Source organism: Mobula birostris, unplaced genomic scaffold, assembly GCF_030028105.1.
Source record: "Mobula birostris isolate sMobBir1 unplaced genomic scaffold, sMobBir1.hap1 scaffold_589, whole genome shotgun sequence".
Lineage (NCBI taxonomy): Eukaryota > Metazoa > Chordata > Chondrichthyes > Myliobatiformes > Myliobatidae > Mobula > Mobula birostris.
In genome coordinates this window covers 18,569-34,172 of record NW_027278311.1, presented here as the reverse complement: position 1 = coordinate 34,172, position 15,604 = coordinate 18,569, and the positions used below count along the sequence as shown (strand labels likewise).

At 49.9% G+C, this 15,604-nt stretch overlaps 1 protein-coding gene across 2 annotated transcripts in view; it reads right to left on the bottom strand.

Moving 5' to 3' along the window:
* LOC140193389 (uncharacterized) overlaps nucleotides 1-12,095 on the bottom strand; it is a 28,841-nt gene extending 16,746 nt beyond the window's left edge. For both annotated transcript variants that reach the window (XM_072250735.1, XM_072250736.1), the window contains exons 1-6: nucleotides 12,018-12,095; nucleotides 11,237-11,323; nucleotides 10,682-10,753; nucleotides 8,919-9,038; nucleotides 5,605-5,721; nucleotides 5-157 (exon numbers count right to left, since the gene is read on the bottom strand). In XM_072250735.1, coding sequence (XP_072106836.1) covers nucleotides 5-157; nucleotides 5,605-5,721; nucleotides 8,919-9,038; nucleotides 10,682-10,753; nucleotides 11,237-11,303 — 529 coding nt within the window. In that variant the 5' untranslated portion in view covers nucleotides 11,304-11,323; nucleotides 12,018-12,095. The remainder of the gene's footprint in view (nucleotides 1-4; nucleotides 158-5,604; nucleotides 5,722-8,918; nucleotides 9,039-10,681; nucleotides 10,754-11,236; nucleotides 11,324-12,017) is intronic.
* Nucleotides 12,096-15,604: the final 3,509 nt, after the last annotated feature.

Sequence of the window (15,604 nt, the reverse complement as noted above, 5' to 3'; positions counted from 1 at the left end):
TCACCTCTTCTGCTGGTCAACAATTCACAGATTTGAGCCTTGGTTTCGTTCACAGCTTTGTACTTCGCTTCTATCTCGTTGATCTTGGATTGAAGGGTTGAGTTTAACTCATCGTAATTTCGGTCCACGGTGAACTTGGACTGACGAATCTGTGACACTGAGAGAGATAGTGAAGAGTGATTAACGTTTACAGTGACACGTGATTCAGCAACACGCTACCGAGCGGGCCACAGAGAGTGTTGTGTCAGTGTCACGGTGAAGGTCGTCACAGTGAGAGGTGTCGGCCTGTCGTGTCACGCTGAGGGGTATATTAATGTGTCGGTGAAGGTTATGTTGTTGTCACAATGGGGTCTGCGTCAATATCATGTGGGTCATGATCAATTTCTTGTGAAGGACGTGGCGGTGTCACCGTGATAGGTGATTCTGTGCCCCGGTGAGAGTTGTGCCGGGTCGCATTGAAGTGTACCTCGATGTCACGGTGAGGGAAATGTCAGAGTAAGGGGCCTGGTGCTGTTAAGGTGAGTGGAGTATCTCTGTCATGGTGTGGGGTGTGTTTGTATCATACAGAGGGATGTGTTTGTGTCACGGTGAGAGGCATGTCATTGCCACGGTGGTTGTAACAGTGTCAGGCTGAGGTGTTTTGGTATCACGCTAAAAGGTTTGCCTGTGTCAGAATGATGTGTGGGTAATTGCCTCAGTAAACGGTGCATCGGCGTTATGTTGAGCGGTGATACTGTCTCGGTCAGGGGTGTTACAGTGACTTCTGAATCTTTGTCACGAGGCGGTGCAGATCACGACGAGGAGCGTGAAGGTGTCACAGTGTCCGGTACCACAGTGTCACAGTGAAAACCGTGTCGGGGTCATTTTGAGGTGTGTTTCGCTGCTGCCTTGAGGAGTTTATCAGTAACACGGTCAGTGGGAATGTCGATGTTACAGTGAGGGGTACGTTGCGGTCAGTGTGACTGCCACGGGTGTGTAACGGCCATGGTCCGTGTCCGTGTTGCGGTTAGGAGTGTATCTGTGTCTCGTTGAAGGTCGTGGCCGTGATACAGTGACTGAATTGTTCATGTTCTGGTGAATGGCGTGCCGGTGTCAGGATGAGTCTTGATTGTGTTACGGTGAATGCCGTGTCTTTATCATGGTTATAAGCCATATGACCAGAAGACAAAGGAGCAGAAGTCGGCCATTCGGCCCATCGAGTCTGCTCCGCCATGTTATGATGAGCTTATCCATTCCCCCACTTAATCCCTCTCCCCCGCCTTCTCACCATAACCTTTGATGCCCTGGCTACTCAGATACCTATCAATCTCTGCCTTAAATACATCCAATGACTTGGCCTCCACTGCCGTCCGTGGCAACGAATTCCATAGATTCACCACCCTCATGCTAAAAAAAAACAAAAAAATCTTCGCATCTCTGTTCTGAATGGGCGCCCTTCAATCCTTAAGTCATGCTCTCTCGTACTAGACTCCCCCAACATGGGACACAACTTTGCCACATCCACTCTGTCCATGCCTTTCAACATTCGAAACGTTTCTATGAGGTCTCCCCTCATTCTTCTAAACTCCAAGGAATACAGTCCAAGGGCGGACAAGCGTTCCTCATATGTTAACCCTCTAATTCCCAGAGTTATTCTAGCGAATCTTCTCTGCACCTGCTCCAACGTCAGCATATCCTTTCCCAAATAAGGAGCCCAAAACTGCCCACAGTACTCAGATTGATGTCTCAGCAGCGCCTTATAGAGCCTCAACATCATATCCCTGCCCCTATACACTGTTCCTCCAGAAATCAATGCCAACATCGCATTCGCCTTTCGCACCACCGACTCAACCTGGAGGTTAAGCTGAAGGGTATCCTGTACGACGATTCCCAATACCCGTTGCATCTCAGAACTTTGAATTCTTTCCCTATTTAAATAATAGTCTGCCCGTTTATTTCTTCTGCCGAAGTCCATGATCATACTCTTTCCAAAATTGTAATTCATTCTTCACTTCTTTGCCCATTCTTCCAATCTATCCAAGTCCCTCTGCAGACACTCCATTTCCTCAGCACTACCGGCCCCTCCACCTATCTTAGTTTCATCAGCAAACTTAGCCACAAAGGCATATATTGCATAATCCAAATCGTTGATATACAATGTAAAAAGAAGCGGCCCCATCACGGACCACTGTGGAACACCACTGGTAACCGGCAGCCAGCCAGAATAGGATCTCTTTATTCCCACTCTCTGTTTCCTGCCAATCAGCCAACGCCCTATCCACGTATGTAACTTTCCTGTAATTCAATGGCCGCTCATCTTGTTAATTAGACTCATGTGTGGCCCCTTGTCAAAGGCCTTCTGAAAATCCAAATATACAACATCCACTGTATCTCCCTTGTCTAGCTTACTTGTCATTTCCTCAAAAAAATTATAATAGGTTTGTGAGGCAGGATTTTCCTTCAAGGAATCTATGCTGAGTTCTGCCTATCTTGTCAGATGCCTCCAGGTACTCTGTAACCTCAGCCTTGACAATCAACTCCAACAACTTCCCAACCACCGAAGTCAAGCTAACAGGTCTATAATTTCGTTTTTGCTTCCTTGTGCCCTTGTTAGATAGCGGAGTGACATTTGCAATCTTCCAGTCCTCCGGAACCATGCCAGAATCTATCGACTTTTGAAAGATCATCGCTAATACCTCCGCAATCTCCACAGCTGCTTCCTTCAAAACACGAGGGTGCATTCCATCTGCTCCGGGAGATTTATCTACCTTTAGACTATTCAGTTTCCTGAGTAATTTTTCTGTCGTTTTTGTGACTGCGCACACTTCTCTTCCCTGCCACCTTTGAGTGTCCGGTATACTGCTGATGTCTTCCTCAGTGAACAGTGATACAAAATACTCTTTCATTTCCTCCGTCATCTCCTTATCTCCCATTACAATTTCTCCAGCATCATTTTCTATCGGTCCTATGTCTTGCTCTCACCTGTATTTGACTCTTTATATGCATGAAAAACCTTTTAGTATATTCTTTGATATTATTTGCTAGTTTCCTCTCATAGTTAATCGTTTCCCTCTTAATGACCTTCTTAGTTTCCTTTTGTAAGCATTTAAAAATTTCCCAACCCTCTATCTCCCACTTCTTTTGCTTCCTTGTATGCCCTCTCCTTAGCTTTAACTTTGGCTTTGACTTCTCTTGTCAACCACGGTTGCATCCTTTTTCCACTCGAAAATTTCTTCTTTTTTTGGAATATACCTGTCTTGCACATTCATCACTCCTCGCATAAACTCCAGCCACTGCTGCTCTGCTGTCTTTCCCGCCACTGTCCTTTCCAGTCAACTTTGGCCAGTTCCTCTCTCATGCCACTGTAATTTCCTTTACTCCATTGAAATAACGACACATCAGATTTCGGCTTCTCTTTTTCTAATTTCACAGTGAACTCAATAATGTTATGATCACTGCCTCCTAAGGGTTCCTTCACGTCAATCTCTCCAATCACCTCTGGTTCATTACACAATACCCAATCCAGTACAGCCTATCCCCTAGTAGGCTCAACAACAAGCTGTTCTAAAAAGCCATCGCGCAGACATTCTACAAATTCTCTCTCTTGAGATCCAGTGCTGACCTGATTTTCCCAATCTACTCGCATGTTAAAATCCCCCACAATTATCATAACACTGCCCTTCTGACAAGCCTTTTCTATTTCCAGTTGTAATTTGTAGTCCACATCCCTGCAGCTGTTCGGAGGCCTATAAATAACTGCCATCAGGGTCCTGTTACTCCTGCGATTTCTTAGCTCAACCCATAAAGTTTCTGCACCTTCCGATCCTATATTACCTCTTTCTATGACTTAATACCATTTCTTACCAATAAAGCTACGCCTCCCCCTCTGCCTACCTTCCTATCCTTCCGATACATCGTGTATCCTTGGACGTTCAGCTCCCAGAGACATGCACCCTTTAGCCAGATCTCAGTGATGGCCACAATATCATACCTGCCAATCTGTAGCTGTACAACAAGATCATCCACTTTATTTCTTATGCTGCGTGCATGTAAGTACAACACCTTAATACCAGTATTTGATACTTTTTGCTTTGATTTCACTGTAACTTTATTGCACTGCAACTCATCCCAATGGCTACACATTTGCCCTATCACGTGCCTATGTTTCCTGACATCTTTACTGCTCACTATCTTAGATTTATTTCTGTTTTCCCCTTCCTCCACTCTATCATTCCGGTTCCCATCCCCCTGCCAAATTAGTTTAAACCCTCCCTAACATCTCTATTAAACTTTCCCGCCAGGATATTGGTCGCCTTCGGGTTTATGTGTAACCTGTCCTTTTTGGACAGGTCATACTTCCCCCAGAAAAGATTCCAATTATCCAAGAATCTGAAGCCCTGACCCCTACACCAGCCTCTCAGCCAGGCATTCATCTGCCTGATCCGACTACTCTTGCCCTCGCTAGCACGTGGCACAGGTAGCAATCCCGAGATTACTACCCTGGAGGTCCTGCTTCTCAGCTTCCTTCCTAACTCCTGGAAATCTCTCTTCAGGACCTCCTCCTTTGTCCTATCTATGTCATTGGTACCAACATCCCCCTTTAGAATATCCGATACATCCCGTACCCTGGCACCTGGGAGGCAACACACCATGCGGGTATCTCTGTCAGACTCACAGAATCTCCTGTCTGTTCCCCTGACTATGGAATCCCCCACGACTATCGCATTTCTCTTCACCCTCCTTCTCTCCTACATAACAGCGCCAGTCTCAGTACTAGAGACCCGGTCACCGTGAGCGTCCCCTGTCAGGTCATCCCCCTCAACAGGATCCAGAACAAGATATTTGTTGCTGAGGGGGACAGCCACAGGGGTGTTCTCCACTATCCGGGCATTTCCTTTCCCTCTCTTGACAGTGACCCACTGTTCTGACACCTGTAGCCTAGAGATGACTACTGATTCCTGTAGCTTAGGGATGACTACCTCCCTATTGCTCCTGTCTATCACCTCTTCACTTTCCCTGATAAGCACTAGGTCATCAAGCTGCAGCTCCAGATCTCTAACACGGTCTCTGAGGAGCTGCAACTCGGTGCACCTGGCGCAGATGTGGCCTTCAGGGAGTCTGGAAATCTCCCAGGATTCCCACATCTGACACCCTGAACAAAGCACTAACCCTGCAGGCATGCTATCTAATTCTACACGAATGAAACAGGAAAAATAATTCTACTCACCCACTTACCTCGCCAAACAGACAAACTTTTTAAACCGTTAGCTGTGAGAGCCCTGCTGTTCCTGTCTGTCCGGGCCGATTCGCGAAAGGGGTGGGGGGTGGGAGAGAAAACAAGAGTTGGCGCTTCGCTCTCGCCTCTTCCCGTTTATCACCGAAGCCCGTTGCAGCCAAAGCCCTACACTCTGCTACCGCTGACACCGCTGCCCGCTCCGACAGCTGCCCGGCAGTATCATTGGCATGGTGGGAAATGTGTCAGTGTTACGGCCAGAGATATGGTCGGTGTTACGCTGAGGGTTGTGTTGGTGTCATGTTCAGGGGTGTGCCGTCATCACTGTGAGATTTCACGCGAACATTTCATTCCACACTGTTTGTCCACTCTCTGACTCCATCCAGACTTACCATAGATCGAGAGCCCGGCCACTATGGCGATGAGGACGGACGTAAATAGGCAGAGTAGGCAGATCTTCATGTATCGTCTATTTTCGATGTTCTGTTTCGGCTCCTGTTCATGCGCACCTGTAGAGAGCCCATTTAGTGTGTGTCTGTCTGAGTTCAGCCGTGTCCCCTACTGCGACCCCCTTCCACCCACCATTCACGCTTTCTCCTTCCACCACGATCACGAGAAGATGGATATGGCCACCTCACTATAGGAAGGATGTGGAAGCTTCGGAAAGGATAGAGAGGAGATTTACCAGGATGCTGCCAGGTTTAGAGAGTATGCATTATGATCAGAGATTAAGGGAGCTAGGGGTTTCCTCTTTGGAGAGAAGGCCGATGAGAGGAGGCACAATAGATCTTCAAGGTATTAAGAGGAATAGATAGAGTGAACAGCCAGCGCCTCTTCCTCAGGAAACCATTGCTCAACATAAGAGGACATGGCTTTAAGGGAAGGGATGCGAAATTCAAGGGGGATATTAGAGGAAGTTTTGTTTTACTCAGAGAGTGTTTGGTGCGTGGAATGCACTCCCTGAGTCAGCGGTGGAAGGAGATACACTAGAGAAGTTTAACAGACTACTAGACAGGTATATGGTGGAGTTTAAGATGTTTATTTTATGGGAGGCAGGGTTTAAGGGTCGGCACGACATTGTGGGCCGAAGGGCCTGTACTGTGAAGAACTATTCTATGTTCTATGTTAAGTCATCCCCTCCCTCTCTCAATCCCATCTATTTTTATCCGTCATCGCTGACAGTCCTAAATCCTGTTCTGGGCAAAGGCTGTCTAATGTCTGGCTGTTCCTCTTTCTGCTTCTGAGCTGAACTGTGAAGTTAGAGTCGAGGACGTTGTCTTCGTGAACTTCAATTGGACATTTGACTGGGACCCTCAGAGGAGGCTTATACAGACGATTAGGAAACCTGGGATCCACGGGGAATTGGTCGTCCGGATTCAGAGTTTATTATTTTTCATAGTTGAATTGCTGTTACCCAGCTTTGTTCTTTTCTTACACGTGGGATATATGACAGTCTTGTAGGGATTAACATGTTGTGGGGGGTATGGTAACGTAGTGGTCAGCAAACGCTTTACATTACCAGCGAACCGGGTTCAGCTCCCGCTGCCGCTTGCATTGAGTTTGCACCTTATCCCGTGAGCCAGTAGGATTCTTCCGGGTGCCCCGGTTTCCTCCCACATTCCAAAGACGCTCCAGCTGGGACATACATCGATCAATGTCAATTGTCCCGTCATTAGGTTAGGAATAATTTGGGGAATTGCCGGGCAGCGCGGCTTGAAGTGCCGGAAGAGCCGATTCCACACCGTTTATTAATAAATATGTAAATCCAAGGACAATTTTAAAGCTCTGAATCTCAAGGTTGTATATGATGCATTAGGACTGACTTCAAAGAAACTGAATATGAGTGGGTTGGTAAAATTGCAGATGACATAAAATTCGTGGTATGGTGGACAGTGTAGAAGATCGCCAATACATTCAGTGGGTTTGGATCTGTTAAAGATCTGAGTCAATAATGGTAAATGAGTTTATCCTGGGTTAGTGTGAGGTTTTGCGCTCTGGAAATTCAGTTGTATAGGGACAGGACACCTGTAACGACAAGGCGCTTAACTGTGCATTCGAAAGAGATTTGGGCTTTATTACGCAGGTCAATGGGGTGTAACAGAGTTGACTGCAGACGGGCCTTTTATATAAATCTTCTGGTGGGAGTTTCATTCACAAGATTGCGATGCATGGGATTCACGGTGAATGGGCCATTTGGATTCGAAATTGACTTGCCCACCGAACAGAGTGGGCGGCGGTCGCAGGTTGGCCGCCCGTGACTGGTTGTGTTCCGCACGGATCGGTGCCGCCTGTGGGAAAGACTTGGACGGAAGCTTCGTGTTCAACACGGCTTTGTGCGTTTAGGACATGCTGCCTCGCAGATACCGTAAAGTATTTGCACACACAGAACACAGACTGACCAGCACAGCCCCTCGGCCCACAAAGTTGCCCCCGATACATGAATTCCTCATCAAATGGATAACCATCCTCATCACTTTTGCCTACACAATATCCATATCTCTCTGTTTCCTTCACATTCATTGGCTTACCTAAATATCTCGTGAAACTCCCTACTGTGTCTGTCTCTAACCCCAACCCAGGAAGTGCAAATCCAGGCACCACTCTCTGTGTCCAAACAACAGCCTCTTTACACCTCTATTCAAACCTCACCAATTCACTTCGGTTGCATGCACTCTGGGATCTGATATTTCAGCCCCAGGGAAAAAAAAAATACTGTTTGTCTGTCTATCTCTTCCTCTCGTAATCTAACAAAACTCTATCCGATCTCCTCTCGTCATCCTCAGAGCCGGTGATGACAACTCAATTCTGTACATCCTCTCCGCACAGCTTGTGCCCTCTCATCCAGGCAGTATCCTGGTGAACCACTTCTGCAGCCTCTCCAAAGCCTCGGCTCCTTTCTGTAATGGGGCGACCAGCAATGAACAGGAGGCAAAGTGTGGGGATAAAAGGTGTCTTTCCTGGTTGGCTGCCGCTGACTTGTGATGTTCCACAGGGTTTCTGAGTTGTGACCGATTCTTTTTATTTTATGTCAAAGACTTGGATGATTGAATTAATGCGCTGTGTGGAGATTGGTGGAGGAGAGTTAGCTTTGAGGAAGGAAGGAGGCCGTAGAAGGACAGGAGTCACAGGTGGACAGGGCGGTGAAGAAGGTGTTTGGCACGCTCGCGTTCACCAGTCAGGACACTGAGTTCGGGAGTTGGGAGGTCACTTTGCAGTTGTACAAGATGCCGGCGAGGCCGGAATCGGAGCTGGGTGTTTAGCTTTGTTGGCCGTGCTGTAGGAAAAATGTCACTCAGTTGGAAAAAGTGCAGAGGGAAATTTACGAGGATGTTGCGGGGACTCGAGGGACCTAGTTAGGAGATGTCGTGCAGTTCTGAACTTTAATCCTTGGAGCGTAGGACTGACCTTACAGAGGGACATTCTTCCTTGGAGTGCACTGGTGACCTTACAGAGGTGTATAAAACCACGAGGGGCACAGACAGGGTGAATGCGCATATCAAGGAGAATCGCGGAAGAGAGTGCACACGCAGAAAGTGAGAGAGTAAAAAAATAATTGGGTACCCTTGTGACAAAAGTTTGTAACCAATTGGCGGTCCGTATGTGGAACGAGATGCCAGAAATGTGGCTGAAGGAGAGAAATGTTAAGCACTTAAAATACACACACTTCCGCATATGACATAATGACGTCATAATGGTGAACTCTGACCTGTTTGGGCATTGGTTGTCTGCTTGCGGGATCCTGCGGCAATGGGAGGGGCCTCGTCCTCATCGATGACGGGCTCGTCTTTCGGACAGTTCACCTCTGCGTAGGTGGAGCTCAGACCAGCTGGGGCGTCGAGCGAGGGAGGATGAGAGAGAAGGGAAGAGAAAGAGGAGTGAGGACAGCGACAGCGAGCAGTTAGAGGCGAAGGGAGAGCAGGGAGAGAGAGTATGTTAAGTGAAGCGGAGAAAGGATGAAAGACAAAGAGAAAGAAGTTGAATAAACGGGTGAAGACGGGGGAGAAAAAGGATGAGAGATGGATGGAAAAGAGGAGACAATGATGAACGATAGGGGCAATGGACGACGAATTGGGAGTGAGTGAATGGGGAGAGAGTATGGGTATGAGATACGGAGAGAGTGGCAGAGGGAAGAACGGAAGGGAGAGGGAGAGGGGCGAGAGAAAGCAAAGAGAGCGGAGGAAGATAGGAGACAGATGGAAGGAGAAAATTGGGAGCGCAAGGAGGTAAGAGGCAGAAGAAGAGAGAGAATGTGAGAGAGGGGAAGGGAGAGGAGGGAAAGCATGAGCGAGAGGGAAAAAGGGGAAGGGATCATCAAAGAGATGATGTTGTGGAGCGGGAGATAAGCGTAAAATGGGGCGAAGGGGAGAGAGCAAGGAGAAAATGAAGGAAGGAGAAACGGGGCAAATTGCAGAAGGTCAGAGAATGAGCACAGAATGAGGGAAAGAGTGCGAAGGAGAGAGCGAGAGTGAGGAAGGGAGAATGGTGGAGTGTGATAGAGGGGCCAATACGGAGAGTCGGGCAAGTGAGGGAAGGGAGAGTGGTTGATATTGGGGGAAAAGGGGGAGTGGGTGGAAGAAGGGCGGGAAAGAGGAGGGGAGAGTTTAGTGGGAAGGGAGAGAGGGATGGGGAGAGAGAGAGGGGTGTTGATAGACAAGCGAGTTTAGAGAGAGTGGGCAAAAGAAGGGGAATGGAGAGAGGGGTAGTGGGAGAAAGTGGTAGAAAAGATGGAGCGGTTTAGAAGGGAAGGGAGAGTGGAGGGAATGAGGTGTGAGGAGAAGGGGGCAAAGGAGAGGGGAGAAGGGAGGGGAAGTAGGGAAAGAGAGGAGGTATAGGAGAAGAGAAAGAGGGAGACAGGGTGATCAGAAGAGAGAGAAAGATGGTTAGAATTTGCGGAGGATCGTTCAAATTCTACAACGCTGTCTCCTCTCCGCCTCCTCCATGCCACCCCCCCCGTCCTCAGCCTACCAACCCCTCCCACAGATGTCCCTCCTTTCCTCACCGACCGCTCCAACGGCGCTCCTTCTGCTCCGTGCCCGACACAGCTCCCCGTCCTCAATCTCTCTTTATCCTCACCGATGATTCACACGGCAATCCCTCCTCACCCAATTCCATGGCACACCCTCCACTCCACGCCTCCCAGAGCACCCCTCCTTTCTGACGCCTTCCACAGCACTGCCCCATTCCCGATCCCACAACGCTTCGTCCACACATCCCCTCACAGACCGCACCGTCCCCACCAAACACTGCTCCCTGCTGCCATGGTGCTGAATACCCACCGTACCTCACAGAGCGCACCCTCCACACCGACACTCCCACGGACCTCCCACATCATGGCCAAAGCCACCGGTTCCCTCCTTCTCATTCTACAACAGCTTATCATTAGGGTCAACTGTGCGCATGCGCTGAGATCTCTCGACAGGAGCGGACACGTTACCTAAACACAGTCAATTCAACAAAAATGATACTGACCTCCATCTCTCCGGACCCGAGGAGCGGAGAGGGCCGTGACGTTAAGTTCCACGTACGATACATCAGGTTCAGCTGGGAACACAACAGTAAGGGTGAGAATCAGGTTGAAGATCCCTCAGCACCGTCGTATGATACACTCCCGGGTTCAGACACAGAGTAAAACTCCCTCCACAACTTCACATGACATACTCCCGGGTTCAGACACAGAGTGAAGCTCCCTCCACACCGTCCCATAACACCCTCCTGGGGCAGGCACAGAGTAAAACTTCCTCCACGCAGTCCAATCACCTATTTCCTGGAGAGAAACACAGTGAATCTCTCTCCACACTGTCCCTTCACCGATTCCCGAGTCAGTCACTGAGTAAATCTCCCTTCACAGCGACTCGTCATAAGCTCCTGGTGTCAGGCACCGAGTAAAGCGCCCTCAGCACTGACCGACCAACCCTCCTCCCCGGTGTCAGGCACAGTGTGTAGTTCCGTACACGCTGTCCCATCTCATATTTCCAGGGTGTCAGACACAGTGTTTAGCTCTCTCCCTCTCTCTGCACCACTCACCTCTCGAAGGAGATTGTGAGTCCGCTCCTGTGAAACGCATGTTCGCGTAGGTCTCGCTCTCATCCATCGTATCGAGTTCTTGATCTCCTGAAAGGGATAGGAGAGTGATTGAGTGTGTGTGGGATGAATGTGGTGGGGGCAGGATAGTGTGAAATAGAGGGAGAAGAGTGATATGGAGAGTGACTGGACACAGGACACAAACCCAACCCACTCTCTCTCTTCCTCGTCCTCTGTCTTTTCTGTCTTCCCTTCCTTATCGCACAGCAGTCTCTCTCTCTCTCTCTCTCTCTCTCTCTCTCTCTCTCTCTCTCTCTTTCGCTCTCTCTATCTATCTCTCCCTCTCATTCCCCCTCTCTCTCTCTCTCTTTCTCTTTCTCCCTCCTTCCCCTTCTTTCTCCTATGTCCCATTCCTCATTTCTCTTGCATTCCCTCCCTGTCTCCTTCCACATCTCCCACCATATTTATCGCTTCCGACTTGTCGAAGGTGGGGAAGGCGTTGGGTGTTTTTTTTGGCTCGGGACAGCCATCCCTCTCTCACATTCTGCAGTGCAATTCCCCACCTCACCCCCTCGTTCACTCCGTCTCGCTACTTCCTGTTTGTGTCCCTTCTGTCCACACCCTCCTTCGCTTCCCCTTTCCCTCCCCCACACCGTTCCTCTTTCCCCCTGCACTACTCGTCCCTCCGTGCCCCTCCCCCACCTGTCTCTCACACTCCCACCCTCACCCCCACCCGCTCCTTTTCTCCCTCTCACCATTCCACCCTTCCCCACCACCTCCCTACCTCCAGCCGTTCCTGAAGTCTTGAATTGTGTGTCTGCTTCTAAGATTCCGTGTGTGTGTGTGTGTGTGTCTGAGAGCCGTTGCGAAGCAGAGGAAAGAGGAAGGAAGCGGAGGCGTGGAGTGGGCGGGGACCGGGTGGTGAGATTGCACATAGGAGAGGAATCACATGGTAGTTTTATCCACACAGAACTGTTGAGAGCCTCAGAACCGAGAGACCGGTATCCGATATAAAGGGAGTAAACCCCTATCGTACTCAGAAATCCCGGTGAACACAGAGAGGGTGAATTGGAGAGGAGGGGCTTGGGTTGGACCCAGAGATCTGGAGGTCTGCTGGGGATGGAGTGGTCTACGTAAACAGGGAGTAGCTTTAGGGAGTTTGGGGATGAGGGAGATCGGTACAGTCGAGTAAGGAGGTGAAGGATTTAATAGAGGTTTAGGGAAAGGAGGGGGTGATGGAGACGGGGGATTACTCTGAGGTAGAAAGGGGTAGTCGGTGACAGAGAGTCGGTGTAAGGGATTATGGAGGGGCCGGATACTCCAGCGCTGTCAGGAGCTCATGCAGCTGGTCAGTGGTGAGGGGTGAGAGATTTTCTGCGATCTCTGTTTCGGGGCATAGGGCCAGAACGCCCTTGAGGTGGGTGAACGCTCACCAGGTGTCGGGCCCCGATGATGTACCTGGAGTGGGCCCTGCAGACTTGTGCCGACCAGCAGACCGGATTGCCCGAGGCTCTTCCTCAATCTCTCACTTCTGCATTGGAAGCATCCCATCCGCTTCAAAAGGGCGACGATCATACCAGTATTCAGGGAGGGTGGGCTAAGCTGCTTCTGCGACCATTGAGTGTAAAATAACGCGTTAGTGTTTATTGGCTGGAACATAGTAATCTACAGCACATTACAGGCCATTCGGCCCACAATGTGGTGCCGTCCAAGTAACCTTCTCCAGAAGCTGCCAAGAATTTCCCTATCACATAGCCCTCTATTTTACTGAGCTCCATGGACCTATCCAAGAGTCTTTAAAAGACCCGTTTGTATCAGCCTTCACCACCGTCGCTGTCAGTGCGTTCCCCGCACTCACCACTCCCTGTGTGAAATCCTTACCCCCGACATCTCCTGTGTACCTACTTCCAAGCACCTTAAAACTGTGTGTTCCCGTGTTAGCCATTTCAGCCCTGGGGATAAAAGCTTCTGCCTATCCACAAGATCAACGCCTCTCATCATCTGATACACCTCCATCAGGTCACAGCTCATCCTCCGTAGCTCCAAGGAGAAAAGGCCGCGTTCACAGAACCTATTCTCGTAAGCCATGTTCCCCAATCCAGGCAACGGCCTTGTAAATATCCTCTGCACCCTCTCTAGTATTCACATATTTCTTGTAGTGAGGTGACCAGAAATGAACACACTATTCCAAGTGCGGTCTGACCAAGTTTTTCTATAGTTTTAACATTAGCTCCCACGGTTGATGAAGGCCAATACATCGTAAGCCTTTTTAACACGGACCCAACGATCTCTATAATACTCCACACTGCCAAGAGTCTCGCCAATAATATTAAGTCCTGTCTTCATATTTGACCTGCCGAAATGAACCACTTCACACTGATATGGTTGAACGCCTCTCGCCAGTTGTCAGCCCAGTTCTGCATCCTATCCATATCGCGCAGTGATCTCTGACAGCCCTCCACACTATCCACAACACCCGCAACTTTTGTGACATTGACAAAGAGACTAAGCCACCTTCCAGCTTTCACAACGAGCAGGAGTCCCAGAACAGATCCCTCTGTTATACAGCAGGTCACTGCCCTCCATGCAGAAGGACATCGACCCTCTGCAATGTGTCTGTCTCCACAATAGTTCTACTACTGTTGTCATCTCAGTTGCTCTCCTCTGGGCCCCGGACCATCTGGACAATAGCAGAACTTACGTCAGGCTGCGGTTACCTGGCAACAGCTCAGCGTTCAGCACAATTATTACCTCAGTTCGAATCAACAAGCTGCAGATCCTGGGCTGTGCGAAGGCAAGAATAGTCGGATCAGGCAGATGAATGCGTAGCTGAGAGTCTGGTGCAGGGGGCAGGGCTTCAGATTCTTGGAACATTGGGATCTCTTCTGGGGGAAGTATGACCTGCTCAAAATGGCCAGGTTACCCCCAAACCCGAAGGGGACAAATATCCTGGCGGGAAAGTTTAATAGAGCTGTTAGGGAGAGTTTAAACCAATTTGGCAAAGGGGTGGAAACCGGAATGACAGAGCGGAGGGAAGGGAAAACAGAAATAAATCTAATATAATGAGCAGTAAAGATTTCAGGAAAGACAGGCAGGTGATGGGGCAAATTTGTAGCCATTGGGTGTCATGGTCCGGATCGGGGTGCCTTTAAATTTACCTTGTTTATGATACGATCTGGACGGTTGATTCCCTGTTTTCCCGTGTCCGTCGACTTTGATATTTAGAGGCAATTAACGCACGGCTGAACCGGTAGTTTATAGTTTCCTGCTTTCACCCGTTCGGCGCGGGAGTGTCTGCAAAGTCACGGCGGCCAATGTCACCAGGCAGGAACAAGCCGAATCTCTGCCGAAGCGAGTGCCGGAAATTCGCCTCTCCTCACCGGAGCAACCCTGTCCAGTTACCTCGCCATAGCGAGCCTACAAAGTTTCCTCGCTGAGGTGGGTCCGTCAGTTAACCTGCCGGAGGGAATCAAGAAACGCTGTCCAGTACCCGGGACTAGTCGAGAGCTCGCCACTACCCGGAGGCTCCAAGTCATGTCCTGTCTCCGGCGGCATGCAAGCACCTAGTCAAGTCCTGTCTCCGGCGGCATGCAAGCACCCAGTCAAGTCCTAGTCCTGGCGGCATTCAAGCACCAAGTCGAGTCCTGTTCCTGGCGGCATGCAAGCACCAACTCAAGTCCTAGTCCTGGCGGCGTTCAAGCACCAAGTCGAGTCCTGACCCTGGCGGCTTCCCAGTTCTAAGTCAGGTCCTGGCCCTGGTGGTCTGTGATTCCTGTCCTAACCCCCCTGTCTGAATCCCTTCTCTGCCCCTCTCGCCTCTAGCCCTTGTCTGCAGCCCCCGCCTGCACTCCGGTGTAGTACCATCGCTGCAGCGAGATAGGTACTGTCTGGTGTTCATTCGTGTTGGTCTTGTCTTGTCTTGTCCCCGCCTCGGTGGGGTAAGTCAGGCCGACTTGCCGTTGCCCCGCGGGCAGTCATGTCTTGTCTTGTCCTGCCTCCGTGGGGTAATCAGGCCGTCTTGCCGTTGCCCCGCGGGGAGCCATGTCTTGTCTTGTCTTGTCCTTGCCTCCGTGGGGTAAGTCAGGCCGTCTTGCCGTTACCCAGCGGAGGGTCATGAGTCCCTGCCCTATGTCCTGTACCCAAGGAGGGGTCCCGACTCTCTGTTCTGTGTGCGATCCCGGCCCTATGTCCTGTACCCAAGGAGGGGTCCTGACTCTCTGTTCTGTGTTTGAGTCCCGGCCCTATGTCCTGTACGCAAGGAGGGGTCCCGACTCTGTGTTCTGTGTATGTGCCCATGGTTCCCTGTATCTGCTCCCCGAGACCGAGGATCTGTGTTACTATGTTCCTCCTCTCCCTAGCCCATGTCCTGTC